Genomic DNA, 20,974 nt, shown 5'->3' on the forward strand with positions numbered 1-20,974 from the left:
CAAAACCTTCTCATACTCGTATTAAGGCCCATGGGCCTTAAATCACAAAACAATCAGGAACAGGATGTTACATCAGAGGTGCTCTTCCACCCATTGTATACAATTACATATATAGCTGGAAGACTGCAAAGGCAATTTGGAACACCTTGAAGGAGAAGTACAGGGTAGCGAGAAGATAAAAATCAGCTCAGTCAAACATTGTCTGCTTGAGTTAAGAGAATTTAGGCAGAAAGAAGGAAAAACCATCGATATGTACTATGATCGTCTTAATGAATTAATTTTCAAGCGCAATAGATATCGAACCACTAGATCAACAATCGAGTTCAATCTTACATTCATCATGGGACTTCGCCAAGAGTGGCTAAATATTGGTCTCATGGTAAAGACACAACAATGTTTCAACTATTATTCACTGAATGATCTCTATAATGTGTTGAAAGCACATGATTCAGAAGTAAATGAAATAGCTGAAGAAACGAAGGTCAATCTGGGTGGACCTTGTGCTCTAGTGTCAAAGGGGTTTGGAAGAGAGATTGAGAAAGAGCCAAAGAGGTGACTGAGAAGGATGATTCAGAAGAAGAAGGTTTGATCGTCAACTATGATGACGAAGTTGTTGCTTTCTATTCAAACAATCATGTGAAGAAGTTCTATAAAAAGCCTTTAATGCAAAGTCAAAATTTGGTGATTCAAAAGGAAGTTTTTCCAGGAAAGAAAATGAGGAGAATAAGGAAGTAAAAAGTGACGAAGTAAAGGTTAAGAAAAAGCTGAAAGGAGATTCTGGTGTTGACTGTCACTATTGCAATGGAGCAAATCACATGGCAAATGATTGCATGTTGCGAAAGAGGGATGAGAAGAAAAACAAGGTCAAAGATGAAGCTTATTATGTAGAAATATTGGAGGAAGTTCTTGATGGGTTTTACACAAAAGAACAATCCTATGTGCTCATGCAAAAACCCTAATGCTTGGATCTAGGTTTCTCTACTGTACATGCAATTCATCCAAGACTTGTGAAACCCTAGATCTAACATACTATGAATGAAATTAGGGTTTAGATCTTACCTTTGATTTTTATGTAGTAATAACAATCTACTCTTTTTGATCTTTGACTTCTGAAAGCCTAGTGCCTTAAGTGTTGCACCTCTAATGGAATCGCAAACACCACTAGCAATAAGAATGAAGAAGGAGGGAGAAGAGAGGCACAAAAACGTCTAGAAACCCTTAGGAATTAGTTCACCACGCTTTTGGGGCTATAGGGGTCCTTTATATAGGTAGGCTATTAGGGTTTTCAACTAGGAAACCCTAATTTGACTGCTTAGGACCTAAGCAACCCATGGACTCCCTCCTTAGAGGCCTTGGACGAATTCTAATGGGTTTCCCCATAGATTTCGTCCACTCCAACTTCTATTGAGTCCATTAGCCCATTTATGCAATTATCTTATAATTACAATATCAGTCCCCTTTATTTAATTAATCTCTTTTAGCCACAAAATTAATTCTTAATTAATTCTTGACTAATATTAATTAAATAATATGATTTCTCCTTTTAATATATTATTCCCATAATATATTAATAAATCATAATTAATCCTCTCTCTCTCTCTCTCCATAATTCATCCTACAAGTTGTTATGGTGAAGGCAACCCAAAAGGACCATGCTCATAATCGGGTCAAGTACATACCAAAATAGTTATGGACTTAGACACTAATCCAACAGTCACCCACTTGGATAAGTCTAATAACTATTTTTTCATGACTTCAGAACTTGATCAACAATCGTATCTTTTAAAATCCGCTGTCAAATCTGATCTTATCAGAAGCGCGTCCTTTAGATAAGGGATCCTGTATTCCTCCATTCTAGATATCTTATAGACTAAGACATGGATTTTAATCATTCTCTCTGTCTATATATTGTTTCCCGACTTCCGATTTATGACGAATGACAACAGACTATAATTGAACACATCAACTTAGTCCCGGCTTGGCCAAGTGCTTAGGGTGTCATCATTAAATCATCGAGGGCCCCACATATATTGCTTTTATCCCACTTTAGGTAAAAGGAACGGATAAACCTCGACTCAAATGCTCGCTTGAAATTACTCATCAAGTCATACACAACAATAAGTTTTATAACACCAAGTTACTAGTGCGTTTACCTATTATCAATGTGCAATTGACCAGTAAATAACAACTCACACGTCTTGGTTTCAAGAATACACAATATTATCGTCTCACTAATCACCCGTGATTAAATCCATGAAGTGATTCAAGTGAGCGTGAATTTAATCCAATATTCTGATCTTATTAAAGCACTCATGAACTCTGCAGCAAACTTTTGCTATGCCTAAACACTTTAGACAATCTACAGACAGATTCATGACAGTCTTGCTTCATACCTACTTCCAACGTATGACCGATTGTGGAAGTTTGAATAACCTAATTATTCTGGAAGTCAAAAACATACAAAGTGAAACACAATAATAATACTTAATCCTATATGGCCCCAAAAATTTTGAGTATAAATAAAACACCTCTTATTTAGTCACCATATTGATTACTCATTATTCATTGTATAATGTTTCGGATAACCAACTTGCCACTTGAATTATAACAATAGTAGTCCCATCCCCCAAGCATGCACACTATGTTTACCTGTGGCCCTTACTTTGTGAAATAGATCAATTTAAAACATTTTTCAATGATGCTCATTTCATAATTCCCAATCCTTATCATTAGTGTGAGAATACAAAATTCTCGCCACTACTAGAATATGTTAGATTCTAACATTTCATGCAATGATACTTTTGTAATATCACAGCACAAAGACACCAAGACTCATCCAATGAAATTACAAAGTGCTCTTAATAGAGTCTCACATTCAAAGTACATTCCTTTGAACATCCTTCTTGCATAAAAGTTTCTAATCTAGACATAGATTCTTAATTTCCAACTCCCTAATATACAAACATTCCATATTTGCCATACGACAACTCATTATAAATAGATTCTTATCTATTCATAATAGTGTTGATATGGTCCATCCAATACTATACTTTCAACTAGTCACAAGCGACAAATCCTTAGCGAACCTCATACCGTCCTTTGACAGTTGTTTAATCAATTTAGTCAAATCCAGTTCTGGTCCTTTTCCCTCTTAATGCCCTAGGCATTTGAAAAATTAGAACGGTTAGGTATTATTGCATATGCAATCGATCCTATACCCAAAGCGTATGGGACACGATTCATAATGTCTTACATAAAGACATGATACTAGACCAGTCTTCTGCTATAATATATTTTTTTAATTGTCATGTTCTAACAATTTTGATTATGAAAAGGGACGTCGTAATCATAACCGAATTTTGAGAATGCAATTATCCTTTCCATATATAGAATTTCCTTATGTTGAACCATTCCAACATAACATTCATATATATTTGACTAAATTTGACTAAAATCTCACAATCTAAGCTTTTAGATTTTGAAATGAAGTATAATATTCTCTCCCTTAATTATAGCAAAACAAATTTTCAACCCTTGCAACTTTACAAAGTGAAACTTTTGTTTTCTATAATTAATATTTCTAGCTTGCAATACTTAGAATAATAATCATGCTCCCACTAATATGATGATTATTTTCTTACCAGCATAACACTTATGCTCCCACTAGCTTTGACATGTATTCAGAAAATAGCTAAACTTACAGAAAACAATGCTTATTGAATTTCTTAAGTTCATATTTCTAATACTTAATGCTTTGATAAGCCTTTATTTAATCTTCTTAAACTCATACACCTTTCCTTAAACAGCTCCCATGTGTGTCTAAACAGTTTAGAACTTATAGCGATAAGTCTTAATTGTTCAAACTAATTGCCATTTCTCGCAATTCAAACTATGAAGATGGATTCCGTAATCATAATCGAATTCGAGAATGCAATCTTCACAATAGCCATTTCCTTAAAATATCTCTTAGTGAAAGCGTTTCCTCACAATCATTTTCATGAAAGGAGAGAAACCTTATGACACTTAGATTTTATGGTGCATGTGTTCCTATCCATGTGGATTTGTTATAATCATAATCATAAGATAATGTTTGTGAAAAATCCAAATTATATGGATTGAACTTGTTCAATCTTCATTTCTTGCCTCATGGCAGCACGAATGACCACCATTGCTTCCAGGTTGTCAAGCAGCTCACCCTTACCTATCAATGTACTTTCCATTGATCAGGGTGCTTTTCCCTTATGCATTCATATGAGAACTCATAGAACTCACATGCACAATTGAATTAAACGGAAATGGCACAGAAACAAGATTATGTCAACACGATAGGTTGCAAACCTTAATTCGTGTGTTAGTGATTAACTACAGGTTTACTCTTGATTAACTCATGAACTTTTCAAGACCATTGAGACTCCCACTGACCTTTTGACATTTAAGATTCTATCGTCAAGAAACTTTCCTTGACAAAACAAATATTCAAGAGTTAATGCGAAATCCTATCAAGACTAACACTTTACTTAATTTGTTCTAGTTGGTCTTTTTCTTCTTCAAGACATCACAACTTACCAATTTCAAATATGCAGGAATAAGATAACATTCTCTATTCCACATTCGATAAGTGTTACAAACCTACTAAAGATGTTTCACTGAATGTTGCAATCTTAACTCTAAGACTCGATATTGGAACGAAGTATGATTGACTTCTTGATTTAACCATTTCAACAATTCTTGATTCCTCTTCTTAGCCATATTAATGCATTAATATTTACTTGGAGGATCAATTGAGATATGGTTCTTAATCAATAAGACAATCATAAAACACAATAAAAAGTACTCTCCCTTCTTCTTAGAATGGAGAAAATTTTATATTTCTGCCTAATTGATTCTTATTATTTGTCTTTCCATTCATTGAAACCTTTTTCAACAACTCAGAAATATACTTAATCTTATAAGTATAGTCATATTCACTATGACGAATAATTTTATTGTTCTTTGTGGTGGACTTTACCAGTGCACATCGTTGCGTACCAGTTTTTCTAATCCTTCACTTGACTCTTTGTCAAAGAATTAGTCTTGAATTTCCTAAATATAAAGTTCCACATTCATCACACAAACCAAGTTTTATGATTCCATGTCTCTGTCCAATTGAAACTTGGGCGATGATAATCTTTCCTTATTTGGCAATTCTCGATACTACCACAAAAACATAATTAAGAATCAAATCCATCAATGCTAATAATACACAAACATCAATTTTCTAAACACACCATTGCAAGGATAAATAAATAAGATAAAATAAAAATTTATTTTATTGCGGAAAAATTTGTCCTTACGATGCAGTTCAACTGAAAACTATGTTATTACATATTTCTTAGCAATCTATCCTAACTCTAAAGTAGCATATCAAAAATCTGATCTTCGAATCCATGCGATCGAAATCCATTTCTTCAAGATCAGATTTATCACGCTTCTTCCTTAAGCTTCCTCTCTTTTCTTCGATCCTACAAAACATCAAAATGCAATCTTATCACATCATGTATTAAGAATCAAAAAATAGGAAATTATAGAGTTATTTAATGGATTTTACCTGAAGTAGAGCCATATGTCTTAACTCTCCCATCTCTTAGATCTCTCAGGTAGACAAGACAACTTCGTCTCCAATGCCCCTTCTCTTGGCAATAAAAGCAGATGGACTTCTTTGGTATAGCACATGGGACAATCTCAGCCTTTTCTAGACTTCCAATGTTGCCAGTATCCATTGAATTTGGGGGGTTTGATTGACCAATCAAGTTTGCTTGACCAGTGCGCCAAACATTGTTGATTCAACAACAACAAGCAAATAGGACAAATCAATGAGGGACATGTCGTGATCCATCATATAGTACTGTCTTACGAACTCACTATATGATTCAGGAAGTGACTGAAGAACCCAGTCAACAACCAACTTTCCTGAAAACTCGACACCCAACATCCTTAACTTGTCAATATGTGCCTTCATCTCTAAGACGTGTGCACACACAGGTTTCCCATCTTCATGTTTGCTTGACAAAAGGGGTTCAATGAGTTTGAACTTTTCAAACCTTCGTTCACGTGGGTTAGGGAGAATTATAGGAGGAGGTGGAGGAAGTGAAGTATGATCTCTTGTTCCTCGATCAAATCGTGGAACATCATCTTCAAAGGATTCAGGAAGACCATGGTTATTTAACATCTACAAAATGGGAGAAAATTCAAGTTAGTTGATAAGAGTCCTTGATATAGCACCCAAATGAAATATCAACGCTAGGATCCAACACAATACTCTACAAACTAGAAGAGGGATGACGTAATCTAGTTGCAGAATATTTGAAGGTAGGTAAATGACGATTTACCATTTTCCACCATGAAAAACAAAAAAAATATTTTAATTTTTAAATGAATTGAAACTCCTAGATATTTTGAGATTCATTGAACTTTTCAATGGCATGTTTAATCTCGATTATGCCCTTCATTTGTGACTGGGATGCCGAGGATCACAAATAAGGTGTGAATAACCATGTGAATGTACTTGGCGCCCTCATGTTACCATCACCTAATCAATGTGTCGGTTAGCCACACACGCTCCATTGATCTGTGACAAACATCGAGTCTCCCTTTGCTACCAATGCCAATCCCAACTTAGTGTGCCGGTTAACTACACACGCCCCACTAATTGTCTCGGCAAGAGTACAAAGTGTAATTCCATGGATTAGCATACAATTTCAACATTTTGCCTAAAGTAACTAAGATTTGGGAATTTGTAAAAGCATTTAGTTACTTTGTATTTATTATACTTATAATGGAAGGTTGCGTCATATCCAACCCGTTAGGCTAACGACCCTCCACTGGTCAAGGGTGCGGTGGGTAAGAGTGGATACCCAATGACGGTCATTTTACGGGCCGCTTCCTTAAACACCCATTATATACCAGCTTCGTGAATGACGCCTACTAACGGTAAGACTGACTCTTTACTCATAAATATATAGTATTAGACTTTTAATGTTATATATATATATATATATATATATATATATATATATATATAGTACAATGATGTATTTTACACTTTTAAAATACTAGGTGGTATAATTTAATAAATTATACTTTTAATTTAACTAAATGTAAACCAAATCTTTATGGATTTATTAATTCTCTTTTAATTATACACTTAATTAACTTAATAAAACCATAAGGGTTGAATTTTAAACTTGTAAAATTCTAGGGTTTGAAATTTAAATAATTCAAAATTAAACTTTTAATCAAAAATTCAAATTTCAAAACTTGAGGGCAAGTTTTTGAACTTTTCAAAACATATAGGATCAAATAGAAAATAATTTAAATTAATCAATTAATTTAATGATTATCTAAATTTGACTTAATCCATTTTATTTTTCAAGATAATTCATTAAATAATTCAAGTAATCAAATTTTATCATATAAGGAATTTATTATTTAATTAATATGAGATTATCTTTTATTTTGGCAAGGATAATTGCAAAAAAAATTATAAAAATCGGATCTTTATTAATCAAAAATACTTTTGGCAGTTATCCTATAGCAGAATAGGAAAACTCCCGAAATCCCTCAACTTGAGCATGAACTCGTCGAGTTCAGCAGCCAACTCGACGAGTTGGTTAGGCAGTGGCAATTTTTTTTTCGATTTCAAGCATTGGGTAATCAAAAAACATCAAATACAATTAAAACCATTCAAGGCTCTGATACCACTGATGGGTTTTACACAAAAGAACAATCCTATGTGCTCATGCAAAAACCCTAATGCTTAGATCTAGGTTTCTCTACTGTACATGCAATTCATCCAAGACTTGTGAAACCCTAGATCTAACACACTATGAATGAAATTAGGGTTTAGATCTTACCTTTGATTGTTATGTAGTAATAACAATCTATTCCTTTTGATCTTTGACTTCTGAAAGCCTAGTGCCTCAATTGTTGCACCTCTAATGGAGTCGCAAACACCACTAGCAATAAGAATGAAGAAGGAGGGAGAAGAGAGGCACAAAAACGTCTAAAAACCCTTGGGAATTAGTTCACCACGTTTTTGGGGCTATAGGGGTCCTTTATCTAGGTAGGCTATTAGGGTTTTCAACTAGGAAACCCTAATTTGACTGCTTAGGCCCTAAGCAACCCATGGACTCCCTCCTTAGAGGCCTTGGACGAATTCTAATGGGGTTCCCCATAGATTTCGTCCACTCCAACTTCTATGGAATCCATTAGCCCATTTATGCAATTATCTTATAATTACAATATCAGTCCTTTTATTTAATTAATCTCTTTTAGCCACAAAATTAATTCTTAATTAATTCTTGACTAATATTAACTAAATAATATGATTTCTCCTTTAATATATTACTCCCTTAATATATTAATAAATCATAATTAATCCTCTCTCTCTCTCTCCATAATTCATCCTACAAGTTGCTATGGTGAAGGCAACCCAAAAGGACCATGCTCATAATCGGGTCAAGCACATACCAAAATAGTTATGGACTTAGAAACTAATCCAACAGTTTGTGCAAAAACAAAGGGTCTATCTCCGGTGGCTAAAGTCTTGGATAACGAAGATGGAACATAGCAGATTTGGTCTTCCAGATCTGATGATGAAGAAATGTGAAACGCTACTCATGGGGCAATGTTCGCAATGCGTGAAGAAGAAAAGGAAGAAAAAGTGACTGAAAAATGATTTGTTTCGACTTCCACTTATCAAGCACCAATGACATCAAAGTTACATGAACTTTTACAATATTTTAATATTCTCTCTAGTGCATATGATTCCATTCTTTCTGATTTTGATGAAGCTATTACATATGTTAATAATTTGCTTATCTTTGCTAGTAATGATGCTAAAAATTCTAGTACTCAATTGCTAGAAACACAAAGGAAGTTGGAGTCGAAGATAGCAAAGATAGATCATCTAGAATTGCAAATTACAAACGTCATGTGTGACAGGGATAGTTTAAGCAATGATAATAAAATTTTGTTGAAACAAAGGAACATTTATTGTAATACCGCTAAACGCTTATATGGTAAACTTATTGCTTTACATCATTCATTAGATATCAGTAAAGAACAGCATATGAAACTTTTGCCCTTTTTAGCTTACGAAAGAGAGAAAATCGATTCTATGACCTATGACTGTGAAATAATTGTTGCTGAAATGGATAAGGTTCCTAATAATAGATATCCATATGGAATAGTGAAAATTGATTAATACCTAAATGTGAATGAACTTGTTGATATTGTAAATGAAACCTTAACCAAAAATGAACAAATCAAGATTTTGAAAAGAAATGAGAATTCAAAAAATTGACTCTTAAACCAATTATGCTGATATCAAAGATGATTCTGATGATATTAGTGAATTAAGGAAAAGGAAGTTATTGATTGTTCTCAGTTTTCTGTCATTAATGTCATCTCAATGACTAAAGGCAAAGAAAAATGTAATGACTCTATGTTTAGAACTGACACATCTTTACTTTCAACTTCTTAAGTTTGTGATCTTGATCATGTGACTGTCGAAGACAGCCAAACAGACAGTGATGATGACAATGATGTTGTTCCAAAAGAAACTATAATTTCAAGGGTTGTAGTTGATCAAGTTTTTGACGAGACTAAAAAATTAGACAAGATTCTGAAGGAAAAAGGTTCTCATTATCTTGAAACAAATATAGTTGTGTATCCAAATTTCAAGTGGACAGACGATGTCATTTTTCAAATAAGGTTTTTCTCACAGCAGGAAATTGTGATACGATTAAACCTGAATTTAGAAAAATGGTTAAAGAGGATTACATGAAAGCATCAAAAGATGGATTTTCTCAAATCAAAGTACTGTCGAAAATAATCTCACAAAGAACTCATACATTTTTCAAAGACAAAAACCACAACGAATATGGGTTGAAAAATCTGAAAAATCAAAAGATTTTCCAAAACAGATTGATATTGATACAAAATATGTCAAGATTAATTCTACATAGTGTAAGAAACAAATCGAAAAGATTTCAAAAGAAAGTGGTATTTCAAAGCGACAAGAAAGAAAGAATGTCTTTTGGCAAATCATTGAGTCTCGAAAGAAATCGAATGATTTGATAAATAAGTCATTTGAAAAGAAAAAGTCTAAATCGGTTAAGAATTCTTTTATAAAGATTGTTGTAAACAAGAAAAATCCCGTTTTAACTCAAAATAAACCACGAAATGATTTTTCAAAAAAGTCAAAATCAAGTTCTCCAACCAATGATCAAACATCAAATGCAAAGAAGTTTTCAAATCATCAATAAACAAGGAATTTCAATTCAAATAATCAAACAAGGTTTTCACAAAAACATTTTTCAAAGAAAAATCGATTTTCGAATAAACCAAGGTATCTTCAAAATCATTTTTCTACACAAAAAGTTTTTAACTTAAAAGTTTGATAAAATTTGGAAAATTGGGCCATAGATAGGCCGTATTTGAGCCTTGATGATTATGAGATATTGGACCATCAGAATGCCAAGTGTTGGACCAAGATTAAATTGTTGGACCTTAAGGTAGACTATGTAAGGGTTTAGGCCCAATTTTCAAAATTAGGCCATGTGTTGGGCTTTGGTTCATAGTTTGACTTTTGGGCTTTTGGACTGGGCCTTGAGCTTGAATCAAGCTAAAATGGGGCGTAAAGTAGTCTTTTACCCCAAGCATGGACTTATGGTTATGTGTTGGGACCCAATTATTAATCGGGTGTTATGTATGTTAGCGTATACCGGGGTTAGCCCGATGTAGATTATATGTTTCCGGAATTCGGTTCGATGTCGGGTCAAGCCCGATGAATGTTTGTATGCTTGATGTCTTCATGATTCTTTTATGTGTTTGTTATATGTTCCGAAGTTCGGTCTGATATTGGGGCAAGCCTGAGGAATGTTTAGCTTATATGTTTTGTGTTATGTGTTTCGGACTTTGGTCCGATGTCGGGGTAAGCACAAGGAATGTTTATATGTTTATGTTATGTGTTTATGATATATGCTTGTTGATATGATATATGTATACCGGACTTTGGTCCGATGTTGGGCGGGGCCTAATGTAGTGGGCTAGCCCCAAGTTATGTGATTATGTGTATGGTATGTGGTAGCTTGGGGAGACTCACTAAGCTTCGTGCTTACAGTTTTCAGTTTTGGTTTCAAGTACTTCCACTAGCAAGGAGAAGAGTTCGAGATGATTGTAGTGCACACACCATTTGTTTAGCATGGGATGTTTATACTCTGATATATTTGACAGATGTTATGACATTTTGAGATACACTAAATATGATTTTTATATGATGTATATTGACTATGGTTTTCTTAATAATTAAAAACGAAATTTTTGGACTGTATTTTTGGGATGTTTCACTCGGTATTGAGCCCCACTCGGTATACATACCTGTCAATCATCAGGCCACGCCTGGTATACATATAACATATAAACATATAATCATATAAACACATGTGATAATTACAAAGATAATAGCATACATGATAGTCATTGGGCCCCACCTGTCATTGGGCCTTGCCCAGTAAACATACAAGCACATAACACATGCAAGAGTCACACATACATCTAGCACCCTAACATAATAAACCATGGTTCGACATTGGTGCCTTCGACCTGCTAAACACAGTGAGGAGACTCACCTCTAGCTGATGAAGCACTCGAATGAATCTCCGACTGTTGGCCCGGAAAATCCCCGTGCTATCAAAATGAATAACATCTAACTATTAATCGGATTCTGACCCATAACCAAAAGTCTAAGCTATTTGGCCCATAACTAGGGTAAAAGACCATTTTACTCTTTATCTAACTTGGCCCAAAGCTAAGGCCCAACTCAACTATTCAAAAGACCTATATCCTAAGGTCCAATTTATGGCCCAATCTTCCAAATTGGGCCCAAAACTCATCATGGGCCTAATATCCAAGAAAGCCCAACACGCTAGCTCCAAGCCTAAAACAGAGGTATAATGCCCCAACCAGACCCAAACTTACAAACCTAACTATGGCCCAATACCAAGGATGTTAAGCCCAAAAGCCCATCTACTGAGTATGCGAGGCGTACTCAGCTCGTACGCTTAACATACTCCATCTGGGGCTAGCACGTGCAGCGTACCAGCTAGGTACGCCCAACATACTCCCCAGTTTGCCAACCTACTCCATTAAGCACTTAATTGGCTGAGAGCTCAAGCCAAACTCTCAGATCTTGTCATAAAAGGGAACTTATCACGTAAAGTTAGCAAGTTTATACTCATGCATGGCTTTATGGGACTCAAAAGCTCAAAAAAAGCTTAACCGAGGTCTTAATACATTCATGGATCAAAATACTCCATAAATTCGACATTTTTATGAACATAGGGACTGAATAGAGCTAAGCTCTAGCATCCATTGCTTCTGGAGTTGATCAAAAGCTCACATTTAACACAAAAGACTCAAAAGTGCACAGAATACACCATAAACTAGATCTAACATATATGAAACGACCCAAAAATACAACCCAAAAATTTCTTTTGAAATCATATCAAGAAACAGTAAACACTCGTAATCAAATAAAAGACCAAATATGACGTATCTCAAAATCTCAAACTCAAATATGTATCAACAAAGTAAGAAAAATATCAGAGTCTCAAACGCTCCCAGGCTAAAAAAAAAACTATGGTGTGTGCCATGCCATCATCCTGAGCCCTTCCCTTTGCTAGCTGAAGTACATGAAACCAAAACTGAAACTGTAAGCACGAAGCTTAGTGAGCTCCCCCCAAACTACCACATACTAATACTAACACATAAAGCACATATTGGGCCTTGCCCACTGCATCGGGTCCTGTCCGGCATCAGACCGAAGTCTGGCATAACTTGGGCCCCGCCTGGCATCAGACCAAAATCCGGAATAACTTGGGCCCCGCCCGGCATCAGACCGAAATCCGAAATAACTTGGGCCCCACCCACTGCATCGGACCGTAGTCCGGAATAGACTGAACATAGCATAAACATATATCATAATCACAAATATTGCATCGGGCTTGCCCGACATCGGATCGGAGTCCGAAACATGCAACACATAACACAAACATGCATGAATCACGAAGACCTCAAGCATACATAACTACTTCTCGGGACCACCCCAACATCGGACCATAGTCCAGAACTACTATCATCTAAACTGGCCAGCATTGTAGCCGTAGACCTGTTCCTATTGGAAAGAAACTCACATCGTGTGTTTGACTGTTGTAACTCTCGGTGAGAAATCTCTGTCTGCTGCTCCGATCACTCTCCGGCTATAATTTCCATAAAGACACTTAGTCAAAAGCTGATAACTCCTCATGGGGTAAATGACCAATTTACCCCCTGGTCAAGGTCAAAGTTCCAGGTCAACTCTACTCCCCGAGTCAGTACATTGACTTGTCGAGTCCTATAACTCGAAATCCTTACTTCTCACGACTTGACTCGCCGAGTCATTCCCATGACTCGTCGAGTTCCTAAACCTTCGATTCCTACTCCTGGCCAACCCACTGAGTTACCTCCTTTACTCACTAATTCAACTCGCAACTCACTTATCAGGGCACTAAGGTCCGCGACCCGACTCGCCGAGTCCATGAACGACTCGCCAAGTCTTCTTTATAACATAACCATTCATACCATCCTAAACCATTCTGATGCCTCCAACTCTTGGATCTGGACTCCTGAGGCTGGTTTTACACGTAAAGTTGCTAACTTTACGTGCATGCATAAAGTAATGAAGCTATAACACAATAACAAAGCTAATAATGGAGGTATTTGCTCAACATGAAACTATGGCTGCCTAAAGGTAATCTCTTAGGGCTCCTGAAGTCCAAAAATGTCTAGATCTAAGATATGAAGCATCAAGATGTCCTACAATCCAGGAATTTAAGGTTTTTGGGCCAAAACCTTCATAATTGGGGACAAAATAGATCTAGGAGTACAAGAATCAAAATGAGAGCTTGACTACCAGAAAGAATGCCAAAAGAGGAGTAGGTTGTGGATCTACTTCTTCTTCCTTGAGTCTTATATCTTCTCCTTCCTCTTCTTACTTCAAAATGCACCAAAAATCACTTCAAATGGTAAGAATCACTCACAATCACTTATGGGGCCTAGGGTTTCGGGATTTAGTCTCTCAGGGGTGATGGAGGCTGGTATGGGGCGCTAAAAGTTGATTAAATAGGGTGCAAACCCTAAAAACTAGGGTTTTCTCCAGCCTGGCAGACTCGCTGAGCAGGGAATTTCAGACTCGTCGAGTCGCCCCGCTAAATCCATGTGCTGACCCGCATCTACTCGACGAGTTAGGGCTACTGACTCGTCGAGTAGCTTCTAAAATAAAAAGAATTATTCATTTGAAATACGTACCATGGACGGGGCGGCGTTACAATATATGATCATCAAGGTGTGAGCTTTTTACCTCAAAAGCTTGCAAATAAGAAGCTAACCCTATATCTACAAGCTCAAGGCACTCCTACAAGTGTTCTTCTTCTTCTTCTCCTTCACAAACCACCAAAAAAACTCTTTCAAGCTCAAAACTCAACAAATCACTCTAGGGTTTCGATTTCAGGGCAAGGGGAGGTGGAGGTTGGTCTAAAATGTCCAAGAAATGAGCTTAAGTCGTTTAAATATGGCACAAACCCTAAAAATTAGGGTTTGTCCCAGCCCTGCGTACGTCATGTGTACTCCACGTACGCCTCGCGTACGTGGGTGGAATCCGTGACCATCAGAAGGCTAGTACGCTAAATATACTCATAGAGTACGCCCCGCGTACTAGCAATGGACCCAAATTGATAACAAATTAGCATCAATGACTAAAAGAGAAACTTACCCAAAACTTGAATGTTATAGTATTTCATGTTATATCCAAGGAGAAAGATGATAAATGGAAGTTAGAAGTAATGTGATAGAGAATGGAGTGAAACTTTTTTAAGTTCCATGTATTGATGTAATTCGTATTTGCTTGTTATGGTTGTATGGTGCTCAAGAGTAACAACCATGATTTTAATTATAAATGTTTTTGTAAGACTGGTTTTTATCAAATGTGACTTAACACCCGCAATGATTTTTATAACCATAGCATTTTAAAAAGTTTGAAAAAATTAAGATGTTACAATGGTATTAAGGAATGACAATAAACTACTTTTTTTCTCTGGCAAACAACAAATACTAAAGTACTTAATTTAATATGTTATATATGAACATGTCTTTTGATTTAACGTTGGAATGGTGACTTTTTAATATGTTATATATGGACATGTCTTGATTTAACGTTGGAACAGCGACTTTACGAAGAAATCAAGAAACACTCTTAGTTAAATTCATAACCTTTTATAAATTTGTTCTTATTTAATTATCTTCATTTTTTTTTCAAATGTGTCATGTTTTTCTTAAATACTTTTTAAAAACATTTATGTCAACAAGAGAAAAAGAATATGAAGGAAAAGTTATACGGCTAATGATTCTTTTACAAGCTATATTGAGAGTTGAAACAACTTATCATGTATTTAAACGTTCTATCACCAAATGATTTATAGGCTAGCCCTATCAAGTATTACCATCTATCTTTGTGGTTGATGATGGTTCAAGTCTCCGTCTAGGACATAAATATAATTAGGAAAATATTAGATCTGTAGTTCTAAAGTTTTTTTAAACCTTTTGTTACTGAAACCAATGTTTTAAAAACCGATTTGAACCGGCCGATTGAATCGGTTGGACCGGGAACCGGAAGAGGGAGCGGTTCAACTATCACCGGTTTTACATTGATTTCTAAACCGGATTGAACCGACCGGTTTTTAGAAAAAAAACGGTTTAACCGATCAAAATAAACCGTTCAACCGAATAAAAACACATGAAAAAGAACCATTTCCATAATAAACTTTGGTGATTTTTTTTCAAATCTATTTAGTCTAAATAAAAACATATGGTAAATGTTATAAATTTTTTTGATGTGTTTGTATTCATCAAAAACTATATTTCGTTTCGGTATTATACTTTATTTTCTTTTTGACGTATATGGATTGATGTAAAACACTAAAACTTATGGTTATGTGTTATTTTAATGTATTTGAATTCATCTACAATTTATTTTTATGTGTATTTTTAATGTTTGAACTTGTAAACATCAAATTCATAATTCTTATATGTATGTATGTTTTGGAAAATAGAAAAATACATGAAAAATGTAGAAACCGGTTCACCCGGCGGTCGAACCGGTTAAACCGGAAACCGGTCACCATACCGGTTCAACTAAAAAACCGGTTTTTAAAACATTGATTGAAACTCAACAAAATAGAAGGACTAAATCTTTAACATTCACTACTTGGGGAGGAATTGTGTATCAAGACGATATCTTTGAGGGCTTTAACACAATGAATAAATGAATATGAATCCCAAAATTTAGGAAGTATATGAGGGCTCGTGGTTGACATACGAATATGCTGAATTCAAGCCTTCCACACACCACATAAAAACCATATCATCGACTCTCTCGACTCTTCTAGGTTTTCATCAGGCATCTTCTGGTAATTCGACCATATCAATGGCTTCTCTCGTCACAAATGGAGTCTTTTCAACCTTTTCTCCACAACCCATCTCAGAAACCCCTAAAATCTCAAAAGGATCATCTTCAAAAACCGAAATTTCTTGTAAAACACCGAAGTCAAAGTCCCACAATTCCAGGTTCTTGAAGCTCAGAGCTGATGCAAAAACAATCCAATCAGAGACAGTCGCTGAAGGTAATTCTTCAAATTCATCTTCAGTCGATGACGACCCACTTCAGAAATTTCTTAAAAGAGATTACAAATGGGGATTCAGTCAAGAAATTGATTCGTTCACGATCCCTAAAGGGCTTTCCGAAGAAACAATCAGGCTAATTTCATCAAGGAAAAACGAACCTGATTGGATGCTTGAGTTTAGATTGAATTCTTATCATAAATTCCTTCAAATGACGGAGCCAAAATGGTCCGATAACGATTACCCCAAAATCGATTTCCAAAACCTGTGTTACTATTCAGAACCCAAAAAGAAACCAACTTTGAATAGCCTCGATGAAGCCGACCCAGAACTCCTCAAGTACTTCGACAAATTGGGTATCCCTCTAAGCGAAAAGAACCGTCTAGCAAACGTCGCTGTGGATGCTGTTCTCGACAGCGTTTCAATCGCCACAACTCATAGAAAAACATTAGAGAAATCCGGGGTAATCTTTTGTTCAATTTCCGAAGCCATTAAAGACCACCCGGACAAAGTCAAAAAATATCTAGGAAAAGTCGTTTCCTCAGATGATAACTTCTACGCTGCTTTGAATTCAGCTGTATTTAGTGACGGATCCTTCGTATACATCCCTAAAGACACCAAATGCCCGATGCAAATCTCAACTTATTTCCGTATAAACGCCATGGAAACCGGTCAATTTGAACGAACTCTTATCATAGCAGATGATCGAAGCTTTGTTGAGTATCTAGAAGGTTGCACTGCTCCTTCTTATGACACGAATCAGCTCCATGCAGCTGTTGTTGAACTCCATTGTAACGAAGAAGCTGAAATCAAATACTCCACAGTTCAAAACTGGTATGCGGGTGATGAAAACGGGCGGGGCGGGATCTTTAACTTTGTGACAAAACGTGGCCTTTGTGCGGGTCGAAAATCCAAGATCTCTTGGACCCAAGTGGAGACCGGGTCTGCAATTACATGGAAATACCCGAGTGTTGTTTTGGAAGGTGATGATTCTGTGGGTGAGTTTTATTCGGTTGCTTTGACTAATAATATGCAACAGGCGGATACGGGTACAAAGATGATTCATAAGGGGAAGAATACAAAAAGTCGGATTATTTCAAAGGGGATTTCAGCTGGAAATTCAAGGAATTGTTATAGGGGACTTGTTCAGGTTCAATCAAGAGCTGATAATGCAAGGAATTCTTCTCAATGTGATTCTATGCTTATTGGTGATAAAGCTGCTGCTAACACTTACCCTTACATCCAGGTATGCATCTTGTTTTTAGTTTTTGGGTAATGTTATAAATACATATACAAAGCTATAAATAGGTAGATTTTTCAAAGTGTAATGTCATAATAAGTGGGAAAAATGAATGTACAACATTATGATTTAGGGGATTTTTCAAACTATAATATGACTTAATAAGGACATTTAAAGTACAATGTTGTAGTAGAAAGACATGAAGCAAGATTCTATAATACACAAATGGAAGTATGTTTCTATTTCTTGCATTTCTCGTTTGTTTATACTTTATACTATGGGATGTTACTTTCATTGCTTGCTTACAGGTTTCTACAGTGAAGAATCTGCCAAATATAGCAATGAAATTCAAATACAAAGCAATTTTGTCCATTAAGTTAACGAAAAGAAAAAACAGCACCTAAGCAAATATTGTAATTATACGTACATAATGATATTATTGTTGATGTTTTTGTGTGTAAACACTTTAAACAGGCGAAAAATCCATCTGCACGAATAGAACATGAAGCAAGCACTTCGAAAATTGGAGAAGACCAACTCTTTTATTTTCAGCAAAGAGGGATTGACTATGAACGTGCCATGGCTGCAATGATTTCTGGGTTTTGTAGGGATGTTTTCAATGAGCTTCCAGATGAATTTGGTGCTGAAGTCAATCAGTTGATGAGCATAAAGCTTGAAAACTCAGTTGGTTAAACACACACACACACACACACAATCATGGAAAAAGCTTTCAGTTTTTCATCTTCTGTTGGATAAGTAAGGGTGTTTGTTTCACTTGTCATGATGTGTAAATGAATCGGGTTGTGTATACATGTAATGTCATCCATATAAGCATACATTCCACATTCACAGATTGTTTTTCATATATGGGTAGTCGTTTTTTTTCCGGAAGGGTTACATGCAAGAAATAGTAATGCACTTTTATTGATTTGTTTATTATAGCATCGTACTTTCATTTTTTCCTGTTAGAACATTGTATTTTGAAAATTTTATCAAATTATGGCAATGTCTTCCAAACACAAAGCAATTTTGATTGCTATAATTTGATAGATTTGTCAAGGTATAATGTCCCTAATAACGAAGATGTTATGATTGGGTAGTGTTTTCAAAGTATGGTGTCTTAATAAGAAAAAAAAAATATTAGTATAATGCGATAATAAAAGAAAATGAAATTATCATGCTTTACTAGGTAGATAACTGAAAGTAGGTTGCTATTATATATATATATATATATATATATATATATATATATATATATATATATATATATATATATATATATATATATATATATATATATATATATATATATATATATACACACACACACTCTAAAGGATAAAAACTACCTATGTTGTGTTATTGACTTGGTATTCCATAATCTTGCTTTAATGTATCTCTTACAACAAAGTAATTTAAAAACGGTACCAATGTTATCTAGATAATTGAATGGATCTTTTTTACATATATCGTCTTACTAAAAAATGAAAATCAAATCAAATAAATTCTCATCATGAAAAAAAAAAAAAAAAAAAAAATTAATACCGAAAAAATTAATAATAGACAAAATTGCAAATTTGGTCCTCGTGGTATGTCAAAAATTGGATGTTTGGTACAAAATGTTTTGGAGTTGCACCACTAGTCCAAAAAGTGAATTGTATTGCAGGTTTGGTCCAAATGTTTTTGGAAAAACTTAAAATGACTGATTTACCCTTCACGCTTTGTTTTCTTATTTTTCTTTTATTGCATAAATTAAAAAAAAGACAAAAAGAAAATACCACTCTCTCTCTCTCTCTCTCTCTCTCTCTCTCTCTCTCTCTCTCTCTCTCTCTCTCTCTCTCTCTCTCTCTCTCTCTCTCTCTCTCAACACATAAAAAACCACTTTCAGGAGCGCACCACCACCATTAATCTCACCTTTTTCACACCAAACATATCAAAATCCAACAGAGAAGTATAATGAATGATTCGATACTTCGAGATATGGGTTTTATCTTTTTTTGGCGAAGGATAGATCTGAAAAGTAAGCATTTATCAGAAAAAACACCACCACCGTCGAAACCCCTTCTGTTCTTGTCGGAAACCTCTTGGCCGATGTCATTGGTTGCTCGATTTCACCGACTGAAGGATGATCTGCGCGTCTCATCTCTATGGATGTAAAAAACACCAGAAATGTCCAGCTAGAATGAGATCTAGGTTTTTGAGGGTATTTCTATAGAAAAAATTAATTAGATTTTTCTTTTCATTGATTTTTTGGTTGAAGTTTTGATCCATCCAGTGAAAATGGGGAAGTTTTGATTGATCATCCAGCTGGGATTTTCAGAAATCGATAGTTCTTGAACAAACCCAGAAAATCGCCTCCTCCATTTTTCCAAAATCGATAGCTTTTGAAAAAACTCATCATATGTTTCAGATCCAAATCTAAGCTCTCTATTTTTAATTCCTTAGTCGAAACAGAGGGATTCAGAGGGATAAGAATGGAATTTGGTTCGTGAAGCACACCAGTTGAGGGAAAACCATCCAACATAAGGATTCTAATTTCAAATGGGTTTACATTGTTCTTCACTGTGTGTGAGTGTATGTTTTTCAAATTTTCAATGTGTGTAGAGAATGAAGCAATTTTCTGAAGAGCAGAGGTTGCAGATGGAGGTTTGATGGAAGTAACAGATCATACAAGTTTTGATCCATGTGGGTTGGGTTTGAAAACAATATTGATGAGTTTGAGCATCTGGGTAACTGGAAAAAGGTTAAGGAAAGAGGGTGTAGCTTGATAAATTTCTTCTTGGTGTGTGTGTGTGTGTGAGAGAGAGAGAGAGAGAGATGGTGAGATGGGGGGAGAGAGAGTGCGTGTATGTATGGGTGGGTGATATTTTCTTTTTGTCTTTTTTTTTTTTTAATTTATGCAGTAAAAGAAAAATAAGAAAACAAAATATGAAGGGTAAATCAGTCATTTTAAGTTTTTCCAAAAACATTTGGACCAAA

General features: G+C 35.3%; 2 protein-coding genes across 2 annotated transcripts; both read left to right on the forward strand.

Annotated features, from left to right (window-relative positions):
- Nucleotides 1-340: 340 nt before the first annotated feature.
- LOC111896263 (uncharacterized) lies at nt 341-10,307 on the forward strand. Its single transcript, XM_023892269.1, has 7 exons — nt 341-552; nt 707-913; nt 8,797-9,199; nt 9,401-9,473; nt 9,525-9,677; nt 9,770-9,858; nt 10,008-10,307. The coding sequence occupies exons 1-7, from the start codon at nt 341-343 to the stop codon at nt 10,305-10,307; spliced, it is 1,437 nt and encodes a 478-aa protein (XP_023748037.1).
- Nucleotides 10,308-16,448: 6,141 nt separating this feature from the next.
- LOC111896265 (UPF0051 protein ABCI8, chloroplastic) lies at nt 16,449-18,886 on the forward strand. The gene is made up of 2 exons (XM_023892271.3): nt 16,449-18,001; nt 18,470-18,886. The coding sequence occupies exons 1-2, from the start codon at nt 16,562-16,564 to the stop codon at nt 18,686-18,688; spliced, it is 1,659 nt and encodes a 552-aa protein (XP_023748039.1). The 5' UTR covers nt 16,449-16,561; the 3' UTR covers nt 18,689-18,886.
- The last annotated feature ends 2,088 nt before the right edge of the window (nt 18,887-20,974 follow it).

The sequence above is a fragment of the Lactuca sativa genome, chromosome 1 (genome assembly GCF_002870075.4).
Source record: "Lactuca sativa cultivar Salinas chromosome 1, Lsat_Salinas_v11, whole genome shotgun sequence".
Classification (NCBI taxonomy): domain Eukaryota; kingdom Viridiplantae; phylum Streptophyta; class Magnoliopsida; order Asterales; family Asteraceae; genus Lactuca; species Lactuca sativa.

Coding starts and splice junctions, on each gene's coding strand:
- LOC111896263 (XM_023892269.1), top strand. CDS start 341: ATGGGACTTCGCCAAGAGTGGCTAAATATTGGTCTCATGGTAAAGACA. Junction 9,678..9,769: donor CAAGATTCTGAAGGAAAAAG/GTTCTCATTATC, acceptor TTCTCACAGCAG/GAAATTGTGATACGATTAAA. Junction 9,859..10,007: donor ATGGATTTTCTCAAATCAAA/GTACTGTCGAAA, acceptor AATTCTACATAG/TGTAAGAAACAAATCGAAAA.
- LOC111896265 (XM_023892271.3), top strand. CDS start 16,562: ATGGCTTCTCTCGTCACAAATGGAGTCTTTTCAACCTTTTCTCCACAA. Junction 18,002..18,469: donor ACACTTACCCTTACATCCAG/GTATGCATCTTG, acceptor CACTTTAAACAG/GCGAAAAATCCATCTGCACG.